At 47.8% G+C, this 21,194-nt stretch overlaps 1 protein-coding gene across 4 annotated transcripts in view; it reads right to left on the bottom strand.

Annotated features, from left to right (window-relative positions):
- Nucleotides 1–19,457, bottom strand: part of ARHGAP39 (Rho GTPase activating protein 39) — a 202,929-nt gene extending 183,472 nt beyond the window's left edge. For all 4 annotated transcript variants that reach the window (XR_010794423.1, XR_010794422.1, XR_010794424.1 and 1 more), the window contains exon 1: nt 19,297–19,457. Coding sequence is in view for 1 of the 4 variants with exons in the window: in XM_066626498.1 (XP_066482595.1) it covers nt 19,297–19,307 (11 nt within the window). In the remaining 3 variants the exon portion in view is untranslated. The remainder of the gene's footprint in view (nt 1–19,296) is intronic.
- Nucleotides 19,458–21,194: the final 1,737 nt, after the last annotated feature.

Here is a 21,194-nt window from a genome sequence, read left to right as displayed (position 1 = left end):
CTTTCGAGACTGAAGGTTGCCAACCATGGCACAGGTAGGGCAAGAGCTGCCAGAGTCAGTCCTCCACCAGGAACCATCCAGGGCTCATACAGCCACTTGCACTTAGTTCCCATGATCAGCAAAAATGGCCTTGAAGTAATTAGGTAAGGATAATGCGCAAACATTATTTGGTCCTTTTATTTCTGTCCATCCATATGTGGGCAGACACAGCGAGGGCCTGCCAAGATTTTGGACTGACGATCAGCCTGAAGAAAACACAGGTCATGGTTCAGGATGTGGACTCACATCCCTGCATTACAATCTCTGCACATGAACTGGAGGTTGTCCATGACTTTGTGTACCTTGGCTCAACAATCTCCGACACTCTTTCTCTCGATACCGGCCTAAACAAACGCATTGGTAAAGCAGCTACCACGTTTTCCAGACTCACAAAGAGAGTCTGGTCCAACAAGAAGCTGACGGAACATACCAAGATCCAGATCTACAGAGCTTGCGTCCTGAGTACACTTCTGTACTGCAGCAAGTCATGGACTCTCCGCTCACAACAGGAGAGGAAACTGAACCCTTTCCACATGTGCTGCCTCCGACGCATTCTCGGCATCACCTGGCAGGACAAAGTGCCAAACAACACAGTCCTGGAATGTGCTGGAATCCTTAGCATGTATGTACTGCTGAAACAGAGACGCCTGTGTCGGCTCTGTCATGTCATGAGAATGGATGATGGCCGGATCCCAAAGGATCTCCTCTATGGAGAACTCGTGCAAGGAAAGCGCCCTACAGGTAGACCACAGCTGCGATACAAGGACATCTGCAAGAGGGATCTGAAGGCCTTAGGAGTGGACCTCAACAAGTGGGAAACCCTGGCCTCTGAGCAGCCCGCTTGGAGGCAGGCTGTGCAGCATTGCCTTTCCCATTTTCAAGAGACACTTGGCCAACAGTCTGAGGCTAAGAGGCAAAGAAGGAAGGCCCATAGCCAGGGAGACAGACCAGGGACAGACTGCACTTGCTCCCAGTGTGGAAGGGATTGTCACTCCCAAATAGGCCTTTTCAGCCACCCTAGACGCTGTTCCAGAACCACCTTTCAGAGCGCGATACCAGAGTCTTTCGAGACTGAAGGTTGCCAACATATATACGTTGCTATTATTTATCCTAACTATGTGTTAAAAGCCATAGCACATTACCAAAAGAAAAAAATGAACAAGCAGCCAGATCATAAGAACATAAGAACAGCCCCACTGGATCAGGCCATAGGCCCATCTAGTCCAGCTTCCTGTATCTCACAGCGGCCCACCAAATGCCCCAGGGAGCACACCAGATAACAAGAGACCTCATTCTGGTGCCCTCCCCTGCATCTGGCATTCTGACATAACCCATTTCTAAAATCAGGAGGTTGCGCATACACATCATGGCTTGTACCCCATAATGGATTTTTCCTCCAGAAACTTGTCCAATCCCCTTTTAAAGGCGTCTAGGCTAGACACCAGCACCACATCCTGTGGCAAGGAGTTCCACAGACCGACCACACGCTGAGTAAAGAAATATTTTCTTTTGTCTGTCCTAACCCGCCCAACACTCAATTTTAGTGCATGTCCACTGGTTCTGGTATTATGTGAGAGTGTAAAGAGCATCTCCCTATCCACTCTGTCCATCCCCTGCATAATTTTGTATGTCTCAATCATGTCCCCCCTCAAGCATCTCTTTTCTAGGCTGAAGAGGCCCAAACGCCGTAGCCTTTCCTCATAAGGAAGGTGCCCCAGCCCCGTAATCATCTTAGTCGCTCTCTTCTGCACTTTCTCCATTTCCACTATGTCTTTTTTGAGATGCGGCGACCAGAACTGGACACAATACTCCAGGTGTGGCCTTACCATAGATTTGTACAACGGCATTATAATACTAGCCGTTTTGTTCTCAATACCCTACCTAATGATCCCAAGCATAGAATTGGCCTTCTTCACTGCCGCCGCACATTGGGTCGACACTTTCATTGAGCTATCCACCACCACCCCAAGATCTCTCTCCTGATCTGTCACAGACAGCTCAGAACCCTTTAGCTTATATGTGAAGTTTTGATTTTTTGCCCCAATGTGCATGACTTTACACTTACTGACATTGAAACGCATCTGCCATTTTGCTGCCCAGTTTCCCAGTCTGGAGAGATCCTTCTGGAGCTCCTCACAATCACTTCTGGTCTTTACCACTCGGAAAAGTTTGGTGTTGTCTGCAAACTTAGCCACTTCACTGCTCAACCCTGTCTCCAGGTCATTTATGAAGAGGTTGAAAAGCACCGGTCCCAGGACAGATCCTTGGGGCACACCGCTTTTCACCTCTCTCCATTGTGAAAATTGCCCATTGACACCCACTCTCTGCTTCCTGGCCTCCAACCAGTTCTCAATCCACGAGAGGACCTGTCCTCTAATTCCCTGACTGTGGAGTTTTTTCAGTAGCCTTTGGTGAGGGACCGTGTCAAACGCCTTCTGAAAGTCCAGATATATAATGTCCACGGGTTCTCCCGCATCCACATGCCTGTTGACCTTTTCAAAGAATTCTATAAGGTTTGTGAGGCAAGACTTACCCTTACAGAAGCCATGCTGACTCTCCCTCAGCAAGGCCTGTTCGTCTATGTGTTTTGAGATCCTATCTTTGATGAGGCATTCCACCATCTTACCCGGTATGGATGTTAGGCTGACCGGCCTATAGTTTCCCGGGTCCCCCCTCTTTCCCTTTTTAAAAATAGGCGTGACATTTGCTATCCTCCAATCTTCTGGCACCACGGCCGTTTTGAGGGACAAATTGCATACCTTAGTCAAGAGGTCTGCAACTTCATTCTTCAATTCCTTAATAACCCTTGGGTGGATGCCATCAGGGCCCGGTGACTTATTGATCTTTAATTTATCAATGAGATCTGAAACATCTTCTCTTTTAACCTCTATCTGACTTAACTCCTCGGTCAGGAGGGGCTGTTCGGGCAGTGGTATCTGCCCGAGGTCTTCTGCCGTGAAGACAGATGCAAAGAACTCATTTAATTTCTCTGCCATCTCTAAGTCTCCTTTTATCTCCCCTTTCCCTCCCTCACCATCCAGAGGGCCAACCGCTTCTCTGGCAGGTTTCCTGCTTCTAACATATTTGAAGAAGCTTTTATTATTTCCCTTAATGTTGCTGGCCATGCGTTCCTCATAGTCTCGCTTGGCCTCCTGTATCACCTTCTTACATTTCTTTTGCCACAGTTTATGTTCCTTTTTATTCTCCTCATTAGGGCAAGACTTCCATTTACGGAAGGAAGCTTCCTTGCCCTTCACAGCCTCTCTAACTTGGCTGGTTAGCCATGCGGGCACCCTCCTGGATTTAGTGGAACCCTTCTTACTTTGCGGTATACACCTCTGCTGGGCCTCTATTACTGTTGTTTTAAGCAGCCTCCATGCACTCTGGAGAGATTGGACTCTTTTTACCCTCCCTTTCAACCTCCTTCTAACCAGCCTCCTCATATGAGGGAAGTCCGCCCATCGGAAGTCAAGGGTTTTTGTTAGAGATTTGCCTGGTATTCTTCCCCCAACGTGCACGTCAAAACGGATCGCAGCATGATCACTGTTCCCCAATGGCTCAGTAACATTTACATCTCTAACCAGGTCCTGCGTACCGCACAATATTAAATCCAGAGTCACCTCTCCTCTGGTGGGCTCCGTGACTAGCTGATCTAAGCCACAGTCATTTAGCACGTCAAGAAATCCGGTTTCCTTATCGTGACCAGAACACAAATTGACCCAGTCAATATGAGGATAATTGAAGTCCCCCATGATTACAACCCTGTCCCTCCTTGTCACCTCCCTGATCTGTTTCCTCATTTCAAGGTCCCCATCCGATTTCTGGTCTGGAGGACGATAGCACGCCCCCAGTATTACATCGCTGCACAAGCCTGGTAATTTAACCCACAGAGATTCTACGGTGGAGTCGGACCCACTTTCAATCCCCAAAGGAAGACCACAAATCCCGTTTGTATGAAGTGTGCAGAAAAATAAAAAGGAGACCCAAATCTGCACCTCCCTTCCCAGCCCAGAGAGGGCTGCACTTTGCTTGCCATCCTGCCTGTGAATCCAGCCTGGTCCCAGAGACCCAAAGGCTTCAGTCTGTAGGAGGCACCAGAGTAAAATCAATGCAACACAGCTAATGGGTCCTTGGCTCACAAGATTCCTAGCGCTCTCAGTCAGTTAGAGGGAGAGTGGATTTCCATACCAGTTGCCACAGAAGTGATTTACATTTAGGCTGAGCTCAGAGCTACACAGTCAATAGAAATACATTGAGGCAGAATGTCAAAACCAAAAAAGAGGCAGCAGAGGGGAGGAGGCACGCATCAGACAGCAGCAAAAAGGGGGGGGGGTTAAATGGAGAAATCAGAAGCATGCTCTCTTTTGCTTTCCATTCATCTCGCATTGCAAAGTTAACAGCTCATTTTGAAAGCCCTCAAACTGATGAAATACTGCACTACTTTGTGGAAACAACCGTCCCTCTCCAGGGAGAGCTGGGACAGACCCCTTCCTGCAATCCTGGAGAACAGAAAGTGGCAGATCAGAAGACTGGTCCAGCACAAGGCAGATTCACGTGTTCCTGGACTTCTGGCACAAGCCACTCAGATGAGTAAACCTAAAGTTCTAGTCTGCCCTGTTGCTTGGATAGGAACATACTTAAGCACTGCTGTGGCACAGTGGCCCCTGAAGCTCTGTGCAGTGGGGGAGGGGGGACAACTGGCATTGGGAGTACTGCAGCACGGCTTGCACTGGCTACCTGGGCACCCTGGACAAGCCCCCAACAGCAGCCTCTTCACCACCATCCATGAAGATGAAAAAAGAATCTGTTTTTCCACCCCTTCACTGGGTGGTTCCCCATCTGTTAGAGCTGCGGTTTTCAAACTCTCCAGGAGTTTGAAACCCGCAGTAAGTCTTTGCGGGGGCAGGGGGGAGGCAGCAACACGGATCGCATCGCTCAGGGGGCTGCAGGGACAGGGATGCACATACCAGTTCCTGCAGCAGCCGTCCCTGTGTGCGGGAGGCTTCAAGACATTCGGTGATAAATCTCCAGGACTGGACACCGAATGGGCTCCCCATTTATCACTGGTTTATCCCCCTGACCTGGGTTTCCTCCCCAGGTCAGGAAAAGCAAAAGCGGAGCAATTGCGCCCCACTCCGCAAAACCGGAAGCTGAGCACGATTGCTCCGCTTTCCCTTCTGACGGGGCTGCAGGTACTGGGGGTGCACCCTCCAGTCCCTTCAGCAGCTGTCCCTGTGTGCGCGGAGCCCTGCGTGAGCGCCTGCAGGGCGCCCCAGGTCAGGGAAAGGGAGAGTGGGGCGATCGCGCTCTGCTTCCGTTTTTGTGGAGGCAGAGCAGATCACTCCACTCTCCCTTTCCCTGACCTGGGGCACCGAATGGTTGCTAGCACTGTGCAGTTGCCCCTCAGACCCCCCCAGATACACAGAACTGAAATACCTCTGAAGGTCATCCAGCCTCTTGCTCAACACAGGTCACTGCTCCAGTAGCCTTGTCAGGTGGCCAGCCAAGGTCTGCTTCAAAAGTCCAAGAAAGCTCACCATTGCATGAGGTAAGCAGTTTCTGTGTCAGAAACTACACAGTTCTACAGTTAAGAAAACCTTCCGCATGCCTAGCTTAATCTACTCCTTTGCAACTTCAACCCACTGGTTCTAGTCCTGCCCCGAGAGCCACATAGAACGAAATCTCTCCTTCTTATGACAGCCCTTGAAGACGGCGCTCATATCTCCCCCTTAGGCCCAATCTGATCCAACTTCTCAGCGCCAACATAGCTGTGCCAATGGGGAATGTTTATTCCCTTACCTTGCGGCTGCATTGGGGCTGGAAAGTTGGATCAGATTGGGCTCCAAGTCTCCTTCAGGCTAACTATACCAAGCACTTTTAAGCATTCCCCAGAGGATATGGTTTCCAGAACCCACATCATTTTTGTGGCCCGCTTCTGAACCCACTCCAGCTGATCAATGTTGTCCTTAAGAACAGAAGAACAGCCCCACTGGATCAGGCCACAGGCCCATCTAGTCCAGCTTCCTGTATCTCACAGCGGCCCACCAAATGCCCCAGGGAGCACACCAGATAACAAGGGACCTGCATCCTTAAAAGGCAGTGCCCAAAACTGGATGCAGTTTTTCAAGTGAGGTCTGGCTAGCATAGAATAGAATGGGACTGCTACTTCTCACAAGGGCAGGATCTGTTAATGCAATCCAGCAGAGCGTTTGCTCTTGTGGCAGACACCAAAAACATGCAAGCTCACGTTTAGCTTGCAACACTCTGAACACCTGGATGAGTGGTTCTTAATCTTTTCTGAATCATGGACCCCTTGAGAATCTGATGAACTATGGAGCACCTACTTAGAAAAAGGCACATAAAAAACCTTTTTGAACTAGTTCGTGGACCCTCCCCAAGCCCATCCCCTAGGAGTCCAGGTGTCCTAGCTTAGGAACCCATGAACCAGACCCTTTTAACGTGTGCCATTGCCAAGCTCCGTCTTCCCCACCCTGTACTTATGCCTCTGGTTTTCTGCACCCAAGTGCAGGACTTCACATTGAAGTGCACATTTTCACTGAATGTCCCCTTGCTGGCATGGGCCCAATGATCAAACCTTTCAAGATCATTTTGAATCCTAATTTGGTCTTCCAATATGCTAGTTATCTCTTCCTCCCCCTGCACATTTGATACGCATCCCCTCTAGCCCCCATCATGGTCATTTCTAAAAATGGTGAACAGCACAGAGACCAAAACAGAGCCTTGTGGTACCCTACTGGTTAACACAAGGGAGGTACCAAGAATAGTTCCAATGCATGAGATAGTGCTACAGACTTGCAATCAGCTCCATATTTTACTACAGTATATTCCTCATGTTCAGCAGAGGGTGCACACAGCCAATTAGAGACAATTAGAGCATATGGAGGCAATCGGCCTGGCCTCATCCCTCCTTGCTTTTCAGTAGACAGTCAGGACCTACAGTAAGACATTCTTGAAACCTGTTTTTGAAAAGTAAGAGCTGACAGCTGCTGCTTTAGAGCCTGACAAAACATGCCTCTTAGTCCAAAAGTTACTGCTCGGCCCTTAGTAAGGACATTTGTTTGCTTACGGTAGTATGACACTGTTTGTTATGCTGAGTATTCTGATAAAAATTACTGTATACATTTTTTATATAAAATTTCAAAATGTTTGAAACAAACCAGTAGGGTTGTAGACCAGTCAACAAGTCACATATTTCATGTTTTGGCTTTCTGCCTACTTAGCCCTTTTTAAACAATTGCTGTTCCTTTTCATTAGTTTCTTTTTAATTTAACTGAAGACCGATCCTGATGTTTCAAGAAAAAGTCAAAGAGAGAAAATGTTCAGTGAGTTGTTTATGCTTCTAGAAACGTATTCAGCATTATTGAAAGTTATAGATCGTTAGTTACAATGTACATTAACTGATATTGTGAAAAACCAAAACCAACCATGTTGTTTTTGTAGGTATAATAACCACCAAACATTGAGGATTTAGAGCCCAATCCTATGCACATCTACTCAGAAGAAAGTCTCATTATAGTCAATGGGGCTTACTCCCAGGTAAGTGTGGATAGGATTGTAGCTTCAATGATATTTTTATTGCTCTATTAATGCTTTAAAAATATTTGTCTGGTCAGGCATCCAAACCTAATATAATAAATATAGGCAGCTGTTGCATTGCAGTTACTTCTGTACAAGTTGCTAACCACACATTATGATAGCCATTTGCTCCAACACACACACACAGCAATATGATAGTGCTTCTGCTCTTTTAATGGAGCTTAAAGTCAGAGAACTTCCCAGGCAACACACAGCCCTACAGACCATTCACCCACTCATTCATTTTTAATTTTAATTTTTCACATGACATCATGGCTGGAAAACAGTTTTATTTTTTTGTAGATTTTGTGATGAAAAAGGCAGAAAGCAGTGTTACGTGTTTTTATTGTAAGTTCTCATTTCAAGTTCTCATTTTATTACTATTAAAAGCTTTTGAAGTATACTAGGTAGGTGATATAGTGTCAGCAGATGCAGCCACAGTATTATTTCTAACTGGAAAAGTAATCCAATTTAATTTCTGGAAAATATCTTAACATGGTTTTGTGTTTTTAACAAAAGAACCACCTCTACTAATGGCTACTTAGCCCATGTGTTCCAATAACCCACTGAATTATTGTTACTAAATTTATACTAACATACTTTTGAAAGACAAAAAAGGCCAATTCCATGTTTGGGATCATTAGAAAAGGTATTGAAAATAAAACAGCTAATATTATAATGCCATTGCACAAATCGATTGTAAGGCCACACCTGGAGTACTGCATCCAGTTCTGGTCACTACATCTCAGAAAGAATACAGCGGAATGGAAAAGGTGCAGAAGACAGCAATCAAAATGATTCATGAGCTGCGATACTTTGCTTATGAAGGCTACAGTGTTTGCGACACTTCAGTTCAGACAGAAAAAAAGATGCCTGAAGGAGGACATGACTGAGACTTTTTAAAATCATGCAGGGGACGAACAGAGGAATGTGCTTTTCCCTCTCAGACAACTCCATAACCATGAGACATCTACTAAAATTGACTGGCAGAAGATTCAGAACAGACAAATATTTCTTTACCCAGCATGTTATTCATCTGTAGAACTCCTTACCACAGGATACAGTGATGGAACCTGGTCTAGATAACTTTCAAAAGAGGACAGATTTAAGGAGGAAAGGTCCCTCACATGACAGAAGCCATGACAATTATATGCAAGTCCAGGTTTTAGAGGTAGCCTCTCTCTGAATGCCAGATGCAAGGAAGTGGCAACAACATACAAGTCTCTTGCTGTCTTGTGTGCTCCCTAAGGCATTTGGTGGGCCACTGTGAGATTAGGAAACTGGAACAGATGGGCCCTGACCTAGCAGGGCTCTTCTAATGTTTTTATGTCAATTGGTGGACAGTTTGCCTGTCTGGGGAGGTGATGTTCAGCTTGTTCCAGATGAGTTCACACTGCCACTGAAGGACCAAATCTTCAATTCCAGAGTACTCTTCAATCAAGCTTCATGAGTGAGGCCCAGACACTGTATGACACCAGCCAGGATTGGTGCACCAGTTGTAACCTCTTGTTGCCCAAAGCAATCCACACTATTGTGCCCGAGGCTGCCTTTGAAAACTGCTGAAAACTGCATGTACTTCAAAACATAGCTGTTAGACTGCTAACTGACACAGGTAAATGGGACTTTTCTCACCAATATCTAAAGGGTTCCATTGACTCCTAAGAGATCTTCAGGCAAAACTCAAAGTGCTGGTGCTCCTGTTTTTATTTTAAACCTGGGCCCCTAAAGGACCACCTGCTTCAACATCGGTCTGCTTGCACACCTGGTTCATCTTCAAACACTCAAAGCAACACGGGTACCAAAACCCTTTTGTATTTTTCAGGCTTTTAATTTCTAATTAAAATTATTGTGCTGCTGTACTTATCCGTTTATTGCTCTTAGATTTTGAGGTTACCTCTGTTGTAGGCTGCTCTGAAAACTTACTCTGAAAGGTATCAAGCAAAATTTATGATCTCTTCATTATTTTCCTGTAATTTTTCTGCATTTCTTGCATAGGAAGAAGAAAATCAAACTGAACATGAAAAATGCCAGTCTAGTATATAAAAAAGGAATTTTTTTTACAACATTCTAAAAATGTCTGTCCTGTCTTGTCCCTATGAGGCACTCTCAAAGTCTGTGTTTATCTTGAGCCTTGTGTCATTACAAGGTAACAATTAAAAACCAAATACATAGACTGTAAAACCAAGAGAACCACACTACCAACCCAGAAAACAAGCCACAGAGTATTGGAGAGTGGAGCAGAGTGACAGGATTCAGGAAGCCAACTGGGAAAAGAGCCAGGTTTCCTACTTGAAGGAACAGTGGCAAGCAGAAGATAAGGACAGGACATTACAGGACAGGGAATACCACACAGTGGGAATTACCATCAAGAAGGCCCTCCTGCATGTTGAGGCCAACCAGACTCCAGAAAGCAGAGGGACATACAAGAGAGTCTCTCTCTCTCTGATAGGTATCTCAACCCTAAACTGTTCTGAGCTCTGAAAATAACCATAAGCTTTTAACATCTACATGAAACTCCTGGGGGAAATCATCCATGGACTGAGTGAGGGGTGCCACCAATATGCGGATGACACCCAACTCTACCTCTCCCTACCATCCCATTCTGAGGGAGCTGTGGAAGTCCTGGGCCTTGACTGAATGCCATTAGCGACTGGATGAAGGCCAATATGCTAAAACTAAATCCTGAAAACATAGAGGTTTTCCTGGTCAAAAAATCCTCAAACAGGCACTGAATCATCTACCCAGTTTAAACAGGGTTGCACCCCCCCTTACAAAAACAGGTGCACAGCTTGGGATTTTTCCTGGACTCTCAGCTCTCTCCAGAAAATCAGGTGGCAGCAGCTGCTAGAAGTGCATTCACCCAGCTTAAGCTGGTGCACCAACTGAAACCATACTGAAAGGTCCAATGTTTCATTCCATAACTTTTTCAGAACTTTGTCAGGGAACGAACCTAGATGGGGCAGGTCTTATAATTTTATTTATTTATTAGATTTATATTCTTCCTTTCTCCCCAAAGGGTAACCAAGGCAGCTAACAATCAAGAATAAAATACGATTCAAAGTAAAATACAAACAACATTAAAAATTAAAAATTTAAAACAAGATAAAATAAAATAATAGCACTGTTTCTGTGCTGCTGTTTCTGACCTCCTCTCCAGCAATGTGCCCCATCTAGGTTCGTTGACAAAGTTCTGAACAAGTTACAGAATGAAACGTTGGACCTTTCTTAGCAACATGGATTTTAATCCTTGGACACAACCATGGTCTTCCTACCCGGTCATATTAAACTGTTGGATTACTGGTGGCCATGAAAACTTATGGACATACTAAAGAAACTCATTTAAAGCCCACAGTAGGATTAAAAAATCAGTAGCAAAATGGTAAAATAAAACTGGAAGGTGAATAAAAAAGCAGCCCACTAAACAGTATGAAACCTTCATATGAAAAGCCCTAAACTTGGAAGGTGAACGTAAAAATAAGTGTCTTCAGACCCAGCCAGAAAACCTCTAAGGAAGGAGTAGTCTGTAAGCTAAGGGGGAGGGAATTCCATAGAACCTGTGCCACTACAGAGAAGGCCCAACTCCTTGCCACCACACCTCCATTGGGGTGGCACCCGCAAAACGGCCCTCTCCAAAACAGACCGAATGGAAGAAGGCAGTCTCTCAAATATCCTGACCCCAAGTCATACATGGCTTGAAAGATCAGAATTTGCACCTTGAATTGGGCCCAGAAACAAAATGGGCAGTCAGTGCAGCCGCTGGAGCCCAATGGAGTCAAACCGCTGACTCCAGCAAGCATATATACATTCTGTTTCCAAACAATCTTCAAGGGCATCCCCACATAGAGCGCATTACAGTAGTCTAATCTAACAGTCGTAGCATGGGTCACCGTGATTAGGTCCGCAGGATCCAAGTATGGCCACAGTTTCTAATGGGTCTTCAAGAGCAGCCTCACAATGCCAAAGGATCACAGCTTGCTCACTTCCTTTTTCTCTACCACAGAAAGGTGCAGAAGAAAGCAACCAAAATGATTACTGGGCTGGGGCACCTTCCTTATGAGGAAAGGCTACAACATTTGGGCCTCTTCAGCCTAGAAAAGAGGCACCTTAGAGGGGGCATGATTGAAACATATAAAATTATGCAGGGGCCGAAAAGAGTGGATAGAGAGATGCACTTTTCCCTCTCACACAACACCAGAACCAGGGGACATCCACTAAAGTTGAGTGTTGGGAGAGTTAGGACAGACAAAAGAAAATATTTCTTTACCCAGCGTGTGATTAGTCGGTAGAACTCCTTGCCACAGGAAGTAGTGATGGCATCTTGCCTAGATGCCTTTAAGAGGGGATTGGACAAATTTCTGAAGGAAAAGTTCATCACAGGTTACAAGTCATAGTAGATATGTGCAGGGTAGAGGTAGGCTGCCACTGATTGCCAGATGTAGGGGAGGGCACCAGTATGCAGGTTGTATCTGTTGTCTAGTGTGTTCCCTGAAGCATTTGGTGGGCCACTGCGAGATACAAGAAGCTGGACTAGATGGGCCTTTGGCCTGATCCAGCAGAGCTCTTCTTATGTTCTTATCCCTCTCTCACCCAACTCCTCAGAGTGCTCTGTGGGCATCCTTCATGCTATTTAGAGCAGTGGTTCTTGAACTTTTTAGCAGGGGACCCACTTTTGAGAATCTATCCAGAACCCACCGGAAGTGATGTCACAGTATGTTCAGAAGTGACATCATAAAGGAGGAAAACTTTTAACACTTCCCCATAGGACCAAATCAAATCAAGTAAATGAAAAGTTTAAAATGAAGTTTTAAAAGTCTAAATGAAAAGTAATTGTGCTTTGGACTGCAACATTATTTAAAGTATTTGAATGTTGTCTTCCCCCCCCAGACTTGTGTAAAATACATTAAAAATTATTATTATTATTATTATTATTATTATTATTATTATTATTATTATTATTTTATAGGTCTGGTCAGGAGGTCTGGTCTAGAGGGTAGAGCCTCCATTTGCCTGAAGATTAACATCCACAAGGTCGCCAGTTCGAGGCCACCGGCACCGTGCGACCTTGAAGCAGCTGGCAAGCTGCAGCTGAGCTGTTCCATCTGCTCGGAGCGTGGGAGGATGGAGGCCAGAATGTTAAACCAGATCGGAGTGTAACATCTTGAATGTGGTGGTTCTTGAAAGAGAGAACCTTCTTTCAATTTGTAAAAATCCCTGCGTGGATTTAATAAGCCTGCCTGTGTAAACCGCCTTGAATAAAGTCTTGAATAAAGACCAAGAAAGGCGGTATATAAATACTGTATATTATTATTATTATTTTATTGATTTATATCCCACCTTTTTGTCCCAAGGGCACACAAGGCGGCCAAAATGACAGTTTAAATAAGGGACATACACAGTATTATGTTTTATGAAAGGGTGTGGAGAAGGGAACGCCTTTACATTGGAAACTGCAAATAGTGCAGAATGTGGCGGCTCAGGTGGTTACGGGCCCTAGATAATATGACTCTGGTGGACAATTGCTTCAACAGTTACACTGGCTGCCCATTCACTTCCAGTCCCAATTCAAGGTGCTAGTTCTAACCTCTAGGGCTCTCCACGATCTGGGTCCAGGCTATCTGAAAAACCACCTCCTTCTATACATCCCAGTCCACCCTTTTAGGTCATCTGATGGGGCTCTTCTACAAGCGCCACCTTTGTCCCAAGCGAGGAGGGTGGCAGCTTGGGAGCAAGGGTCCTCTGTAGTGGCACCACAACTATGGAATTCCCTTTCAGGGGAATTGATAACTACTCCCTTCCTCATGGCTTTTTGACGAGGGCTCAAAATATACCTATTTCGTCTGGCATTTGGTTGCTTGTAGATGGCCCTCTGAGCCTCTTAAATAGTGCTGAGTTGATTTGCCTCTGTGGACTTATTTGTTTCCCCAGTGGCTCAATTATATGTGTGAGGTCATGCTTTGTTTTTGTTTTTATGTTTCACTGTTTAATGTTAAGAATAATTGAAAACATTAATTTTATCTGTCGTGATACTTTGTACTTTATTATGGACCGTTATAAGCCGCCTTTGGCATTTGCTTTGGCATAGGAAAGGTGGGATATAAATTTCACAAATAAAATAAAAGTTTACAGTAAGCTAAAAAAATTTAAAATAAAGAAGACTCCTAATGCACCCAACAGCAGTTGCTGAGGTGTTTTTAAAATATTCCCCAAACATCCCAAAGGTTGTAATCCTACCCACACTTACCCAGGAGGAAGCCCCTTTGACTATCATTGTTAAAAGTATATACATAGTAGCCTGTTAAAAGTACAAATCTGTAACATTTCCCCAAAAGCACACTATGGTAGCATCAAGTCTATTAAAAATAAAATACACATTGAAATGAATGGGGGCCAACCTGAAATTGGCGCACAACCCACCTAGTGGGCCCCAACCCACAGTTTGAGAAACACTGACTTAGAGAAAACCTATGCTTAGAACACGAAGGGCACAATCCTAACCAACTTAGGGCAGGAGGTCTGGTCTAGAGGGTAGAGCCTCCATTTGCCTGAAGATTAACATCCACAAGGTCGCCAGTTCGAGGCCACCGGCACCGTGCGACCTTGAAGCAGCTGGCAAGCTGCAGCTGAGCTGTTCCATCTGCTCGGAGCGTGGGAGGATGGAGGCCAGAATGTTAAACCAGATCGGAGTGTATCATCTTGAATGTGGTGGTTCTTGAAAGAGAGAACCTTCTTTCAATTTGTAAAAATCCCTGCGTGGATTTAATAAGCCTGCCTGTGTAAACCGCCTTGAATAAAGTCTTGAATAAAGACCAAGAAAGGCGGTATATAAATACTGTATATTATTATTATTATTATTATTATTATTAACTTTCCAGCACTGACATAGCTGTGCCAGTGGGGCATGTGCTGCATCCTGCAGTTGGGGGGGGTGACATTCACAGAGGCCTCCTCAACGTAAGGCGATGTTTGTTCCCTTATCTCAAAGTTGCATTACCCTTATGTCGGTGTTGGAAAGTGGGTTAGGATTGCGCCCTAAGAGACATGAAAAGCCAGCATGGAAAGCTGGGGGGGGGGCGCAAAACTGGATCCTCAACACACTGTGTAAGCTGCCCCTCCCATTTGCCATTGGAGCCATTGCAGACAATGATGGCAACATACACTTACTCAGTGAACTAAACTGCATCCCTTACGTGTTGCCGTCACTGCCAGGAATCGGTCTGACAGCAAAAGAGATGGGCCTGCAGTACTTACCATTTTGCCCCCTCTCTAGCTACATACTGTGGGGAGCCAGAACTGGGTCCCCAAAGAGCTTTCTGTAATAGATCTTGGGTTGTCCTTCCAGGATTGGGATGCAGTGCAACATGGAAGGAGGAAGAGAGGTTCTCTCCCCTCATTAGCCAAATGATAAATGCTTGGAATTCTCTGCAAAGGAGGAGCCAAGGCAGAATTCACTCCCTGGCATCTGAGAAACAAACAAAAGAAATTTAAATAGCTTCAGCAAAACACTCAATAGGATTAGGCACGCTGGCAGATTCAGTGACATGAGGTTCTGATAATCCCAGGTCTGAGACTTGGAAAGAATTTTCTTGCAAGGCACGTTGGAGAAGGCTCTTCATCAAGGAAAGGAGCCTCTAGAGGCAGATCTCTCCAGATCAGAAAGACACACCCCACAAGTTCTCCACCATGTCACGTGCCAGAAAAAGCAGCAAGTCTTGGCCTTGTAGCTCCACACCTCTTCTTTTGGGTAATTATAGAAAGGGCCAGAAACTTTCAATTCTGAACTTTAAAGCTAAACATCTATGCACTGCATACTGTAATTACTAGAATGGCAGAGAACAGCTTGGCTGCAGGTCAAATACCTCCAGATGACTCCAGTGAGCAAGCTGGAAGTTTGGAACCTCACTCACAAAAGTGTTCAGTGCAAACTCGTCAAGGAATCCAGAGCAGGCGCAATCCTGCACTGTAGCAACTGAGGCAATTCCTTCACTCAACCAGGTCAAGACCACACCTCTTATTGTAATCTGCTCATTTTCTGGGTACCAGACAAAATTCTTATCCTCTTCCATTTCAAGTTTTTCCCATTAAGGCAGGGGTCTCCAAACCCTGGCCCAGGGGCCAGATGCAGCCCACAACAAACCTCTATCCAGCCCGCAGCCAGCCTCTTGTCCCCTGAAAGCCTCTGGTCAACTCAACTGTGCATGACCAGAGCTGTGCTCTAGTTGTGTCTGGAGGGCGTTCTGAGGGCCAGAGAGATTGAATGAATGAGCCCATTCATTCATTTATTCACTCATCTAAGTTCCATCCCTAATTTAAATTTTTTTCCGGCCCTCGACACCATGCCAGATATTTGATGCAGCTCTCTGGCCAAAAAGTTTGGAGACCCCTGCATTAAGGGAACACATGCAGGGAACAGAAAGATGCATTGTGACACTCACCCACCCTACACAGAGACCAAAATCAGTTAGAGCTTGCTAATTTAAGTTCCATTACTCTGAATGCAGAGGTGTTGGCTTCCTCCTCCCACTCCTGAGCAGTGCGACTCAACAGCAACAGATGCCATGAAGGCAGCTTCTTGCAAAATGCTCACATCATTTCAATTGAAGGGCACTACGCTGATCAGCACTCAGCACAGCCACACTGGCTGCACGCTGCATGCAAGATCTATTTGAAGCCAGTGATTCAGGGGCAGTGCTCCACCTGGCAGGTCCAACCAAACAGTTGCATCACACCTTGCCTTCTATTGGCTGGGCTGCAAAGCCAGCTACACACATCCCCATTCAAGCCACCTGCTGCCTGTGCAATCAGCATCATCTCAGCTTACACCATCCCCTGTTCCTCCACAACACACTCCTCTGTTTGCCAGGTGCAGACTGACAGCCAAGGTCAGCACTCAAGGGTTAATTCAAACAGTATCACATGCACAGGAAAATTAATAATCCCCCATCTTGCAGTAGTTTAGCAGCACGCAGAATAAAGGGAAAGACTGAGCAGGCGAGGGTTTGGAAGCTGTTGCCACAGAAAGCAAATGAGAACCACTCGCCTTCCCAGCACACACAAGCATCTACCCTCAACTACATACCAATCCCTACCCCTGGATGCTCCAAATACACAGCACCATTCTGTACTAACCTCTGCATGCCCCCCACACACACCACCCAAATACCAATCTTCACCCCAGCCCCTCCCACTGCACCAATGGCCCTCACAGCCCAGCCCAGGCATTCCAATCTCCAAAATGCAGATTCTGGAGCACCCATCCCAGCAAGCTCAGATTGGAGCCCTTAACCTGTTCCCAGCCCCAAGCAGAAGACAAATAATACTGCATTTCTCCCACCCAGCATGCCTGATTTCATGGCACGAACGGAAGGCGAGGCATCAGCCTTCAGGCAATTTCTACCACCACCCCGCTCCTTTTGCCAAACCTGTGGTCCTCCATGCTTTAAACATGCTCCTCAGAGGCTCAATACAAGAGGCAAAGATCCCCTGCCACACAAAACCCTTAGTCCATTTCACTTGGCTCACGTCCAACTTAAGAGCCAATCCCTCCAAGAAGAAGAAAAAAAGCCCTACCGCCCATTCCGCATTACTGCTGCTCGCTTGCCCTCCTCACAAGCTGATCCATCATCACCTTCGGCTGGCATCAATGCAGCCCCCCCCCCCCCCACAAGAAACAGCAGCAAATGCTCTTCTATTCCTGCCCTGAACATGGATCCCACCAAACCACACCGTAGTGAGAGCGCTGATCTCAGCAAGGAAAGGGGACACCCACAACCAGTGGCACAACTCGGGCTCAGGTAGCTGAGGGGACAGCAGCAGAATCGCACATGCACACGCTCAGAAGCCCAGGGGCAGAACAGGCAATGCAGCAAGGACAGGAGTGGGTGTGGGGAGAAGCCACCTGCCTGCAGAGGGATGGGCGGGAGCAGGTGCCACTGGAAAGGGAGGAGGAGACGGGGCAGAGCAGACAGGAATAGCAATGCAGAGATCCTCTGTGAGGGAACAGCACCACCTCCAAGTGATGATGGTTACACAGGCCTCTGCACCACCAAGGGGAGAGGGACCTTCCGTGATCAGGGAACTGAATGGCTTGCACCTACTCCAGGGCAGTGGGGCAGGATCAACCCTGGCTAGAGTCCAGCAGTTGCACAGCTGTATGGTGAGGAAAGAACACAGAGGAGGGGGTGGGGGGCTACAAAGGGTCATGGGTGGAGTACAGAACTGAAGAGGGAAGACTTCCGAGGCAGAATTCCAATAGGAAAATCAAGCAGGGTCCATGAAAGAATCTGGACTGGTAGGGCAGAATATCATAGAAAGGGGGGACAGGAGAAACTGCCCTCAGAAGGCTGACCCCCGGGGGCCACCAGGTGCATGGGAGGAAGGCCTTCTAGGAAAGGATCAGAGGGATTAGACATACCCAAGCTAGAGTACATCCTGGACACTTTCATAGGTGCCTAGACCTGGAAATGGACTAATGTGGCATAAGGCCGCCCCAGTCGGCGATTGCAGAAGGTGGTTCAAGTCCAACAAGTGGCAGGAGGGCAGAGAGAACCCTGGAACACCCACTGGGGTGCTACACAGACCGCCTGGCCTCTGAGGTCCTCCCCCCCATCACGGCAGAGGCACATTGCTGAAGTGTGGGGGTGAGGAGGGCTCTGAAGTGACAAGGTCTCCCACAAAGGGGGAAACTGCTTTCTGAGAAAGCCTGTGGGGATGCACCCACCTACTGCACCATGCTTGCTGTGTGAAGGAGGGAGGAGAAGGGCACAGCCATGGCACTATGGCTCTTCAACAGGGTAGGGGAACCAGGCTTGCAATCCTATACCCATTTTCCAGGGAGTAAGCCCCATTGAAGACAGTGGAATTTTAACATCCAACTAGAGCTGTATGGGATTGGGCTGCCAGACCACTCGTGGAGGGAATGAAAAGAGGAGAAGAGGAAGAATCCCTCCACCCCAGATTTCTGCATTTTATACAAGATCTTGAAGCTGTGCCAAAGAAGGGGGGGGGAGGAAAGCAAAGCAAAGATGGGAGTTCCATGGTGAAGCTGGATGGGGGCAGGGATTGGGTTGGATGGGGGCTCCATGGTGGAGTTGGATGTGGGGGCTCTGCCAGAATGGGGTTGCATGGGGGGCATCAGGTTGGGGATGGATGGAGGTTGGGGGATGGGGTTGCACGGGTGGGGGGCTCCAGGCTCAGGGGCTGCACAGGGGAGCTGGGACTGGGGGCTGGGGTTCCATGGGGGGTTGCATGGGAGTTGCACAGGGGGGCTGGGGTTGCATGGGGGCTGCAGGCTAAGGATTGCATGGGGCTGGGGTGGGAGCTGGAGGTTGTATGGGGGGCTTCAGTCTGGAGGTTGGGTGGGGGGCTGGAGTTGCATGGGGGGCTTCAGTCTGGAGGTTGCATGGGGGGCTGGGGTTGCATGGGGGGCTGCAGGCTAGGGGTTGCATGGGGGCTGGGGTGGGGGCTGGAGGTTGCATGGGGGGTCTGGAGGTTGCGTGGGGGGCTCCCCCCAAGGAGGGGGCTGCTGCAGCCTCGCCTGCCGGGCTGCAGCGCAGGGCCTCCCTCCGGGGCCCCCAGGGGTGGGGGCGCGCCTGCCCCGGGCTCTGCCGCGTGGCCCCTCCCCGGTGGGCGTGGCTGTCACCCCCAGGTGCGGGGGGCTCCTACCTCTCCGCCATCTTCTCCCCCGGCCGGCGGGGTCGTCGTCACCGGGCGCGGCGAAGAAGGGGGGCGGCGGCAGCAGCCCGGCAGCCCATGGCCCCGGTAGCGCTGCGGCTCGGGGCCACCGCCGCCACCACCGCCTCCTCCTCTTCGCTGACTGACTGGAAGCGGCCGGCCCTGAGGAGACGAAGCCGCCGCGTCCCGCCGTCACCACCGACAACCGCGCGCAGCCAATCGCGTTCTCGGAGGCGGGGCCTCAGCCGGCGAGGCCACGCCCCTCCCCTCGCTCGCCCCGAGCGCTCCTGGGAGTTGTAGTTCCGAGGGGAAGCACCTGCGCTGGCCGCCATCTTGGGCACAGCCAGGAAGGGTGGGTGGGTGAATGGATGGAGCAGAGGGGGCTTGAGTGTGCCCAACTCAGGCAACGTGTGGGAGGCCAGTGTGGGGCAGCTCTGCACAGGCATCTGCATTGATGTGGTGCAAAGCCTGCCTTGGGGTCAGTAGCATAGCTAGAGGGGGGTCAGGCTGGACCTCAAGCAGTGGCGTAGCCGGAGGGGTGTCAGGGCGCTCAGTTGCGCAGGTGCCTGAATGCGCCGTGCAGGCCCCTTCCCCTCGGAGCCATTCCCAGCAGTGGGAGCAAAACTGTGGTCCAGCCCTGACTCCAAGGCCTCTCTCCGCCTTTCCTGGAGGTGCTGTCTGCCTGTGCTCCTCCACCACAGCCTCTCCAGTGTCGATAATGTTTTACTTCTGTATAAACCTTTTGTATGAGACATACAAAATCTTGTAGGCTTGTAGGGGATGGATAGAGTGGATAGAGGGATGTTATTTTCTCTCTCACGTAACACCAGAACCAGGAGGCGTCCACTAAAGTTGAGTGTTGGGACAGTTAGGACAGGCAAAAGAAAGTATTTATTTACCCAGGATGTTGTTAGTCTGTGGAACTCCTTGCCACGGGATATGGTGATGGCGTCTGGCCCTCCCACCACAAGATGCAGTGCACACCCCATTGGCACAGCTACACCAGGGTTGGAAAGCTGGATAGGATTTGGCCCCCAAGCATTTCACATACATTATTGAAACAGCCCAATCCCATCCACACTTTCCTGGAAGTGAGCCCAATTGACTCTAATGGGACTTACTTCTGAGTAGACATGCATAGGATTAGGCTGTAGGTCTATTTTGTCATCTCTCCATTGCAGATAAGGGTCTGAAGTTGTGAAGGCAGTATGTTGATGCTGCGGGAAGGCCAGGTGGAAGTCCTGGATATCATTTTAGGTCTGGTGATGCTTGTTTTAAAGCACACACAAAAGCACAGTGATGTCCTGTTCTTTTTACTCAAAGATGATTAAACCTTTATCCAGCAACTAAAGGAGGGGAAGAAGGGGGGAGAAGACCACTAGCTCCCCCTGCCTGTTTCTATGGCAACAAAGACACCTGGTGTCTGAGATGTTGGCATCTCGCATTAGTTACAGATCCAGCTCAGCTCCCAGAGGATGGAACTTTAGCCAGTCACTCTGTCCCTGGCCTCAAAAGGTCTAAAAGTAGAATGAGATACTTCCTTGCCAAAGGCTGTAATCTTACGAAGCTGAAATAAGTAGGGCTTACTTTCAAGTAAGCATGCATGTGAAAGCTCTACAGAGCTGGGGATTATCCACAAAACAAAACAGTCTAGAAAGTTAATTGTGAAGGTTGCAAGGCTGTGCATCTCGATGTATTTAGTTATTTAGCCATTTAGTTATTTGATTTTTCTCTGTAAACCGCTTTGTGAACTTTTAGTTGAAAAGCAGTATATAAATACTGTTAATAATAATAATTAATAAGTATGTGTGTCTGTGTGTGTAAAAGCCAAAAGCCCTCCCAGATCAGGCCACAGGTCTCCACCAAGAGCAAGATCTCTTTCCCGGTTC

Source organism: Tiliqua scincoides, chromosome 4 (assembly GCF_035046505.1).
Source record: "Tiliqua scincoides isolate rTilSci1 chromosome 4, rTilSci1.hap2, whole genome shotgun sequence".
Classification (NCBI taxonomy): domain Eukaryota; kingdom Metazoa; phylum Chordata; class Lepidosauria; order Squamata; family Scincidae; genus Tiliqua; species Tiliqua scincoides.
This window is presented reverse-complemented; position numbering and strand designations above follow the sequence as displayed.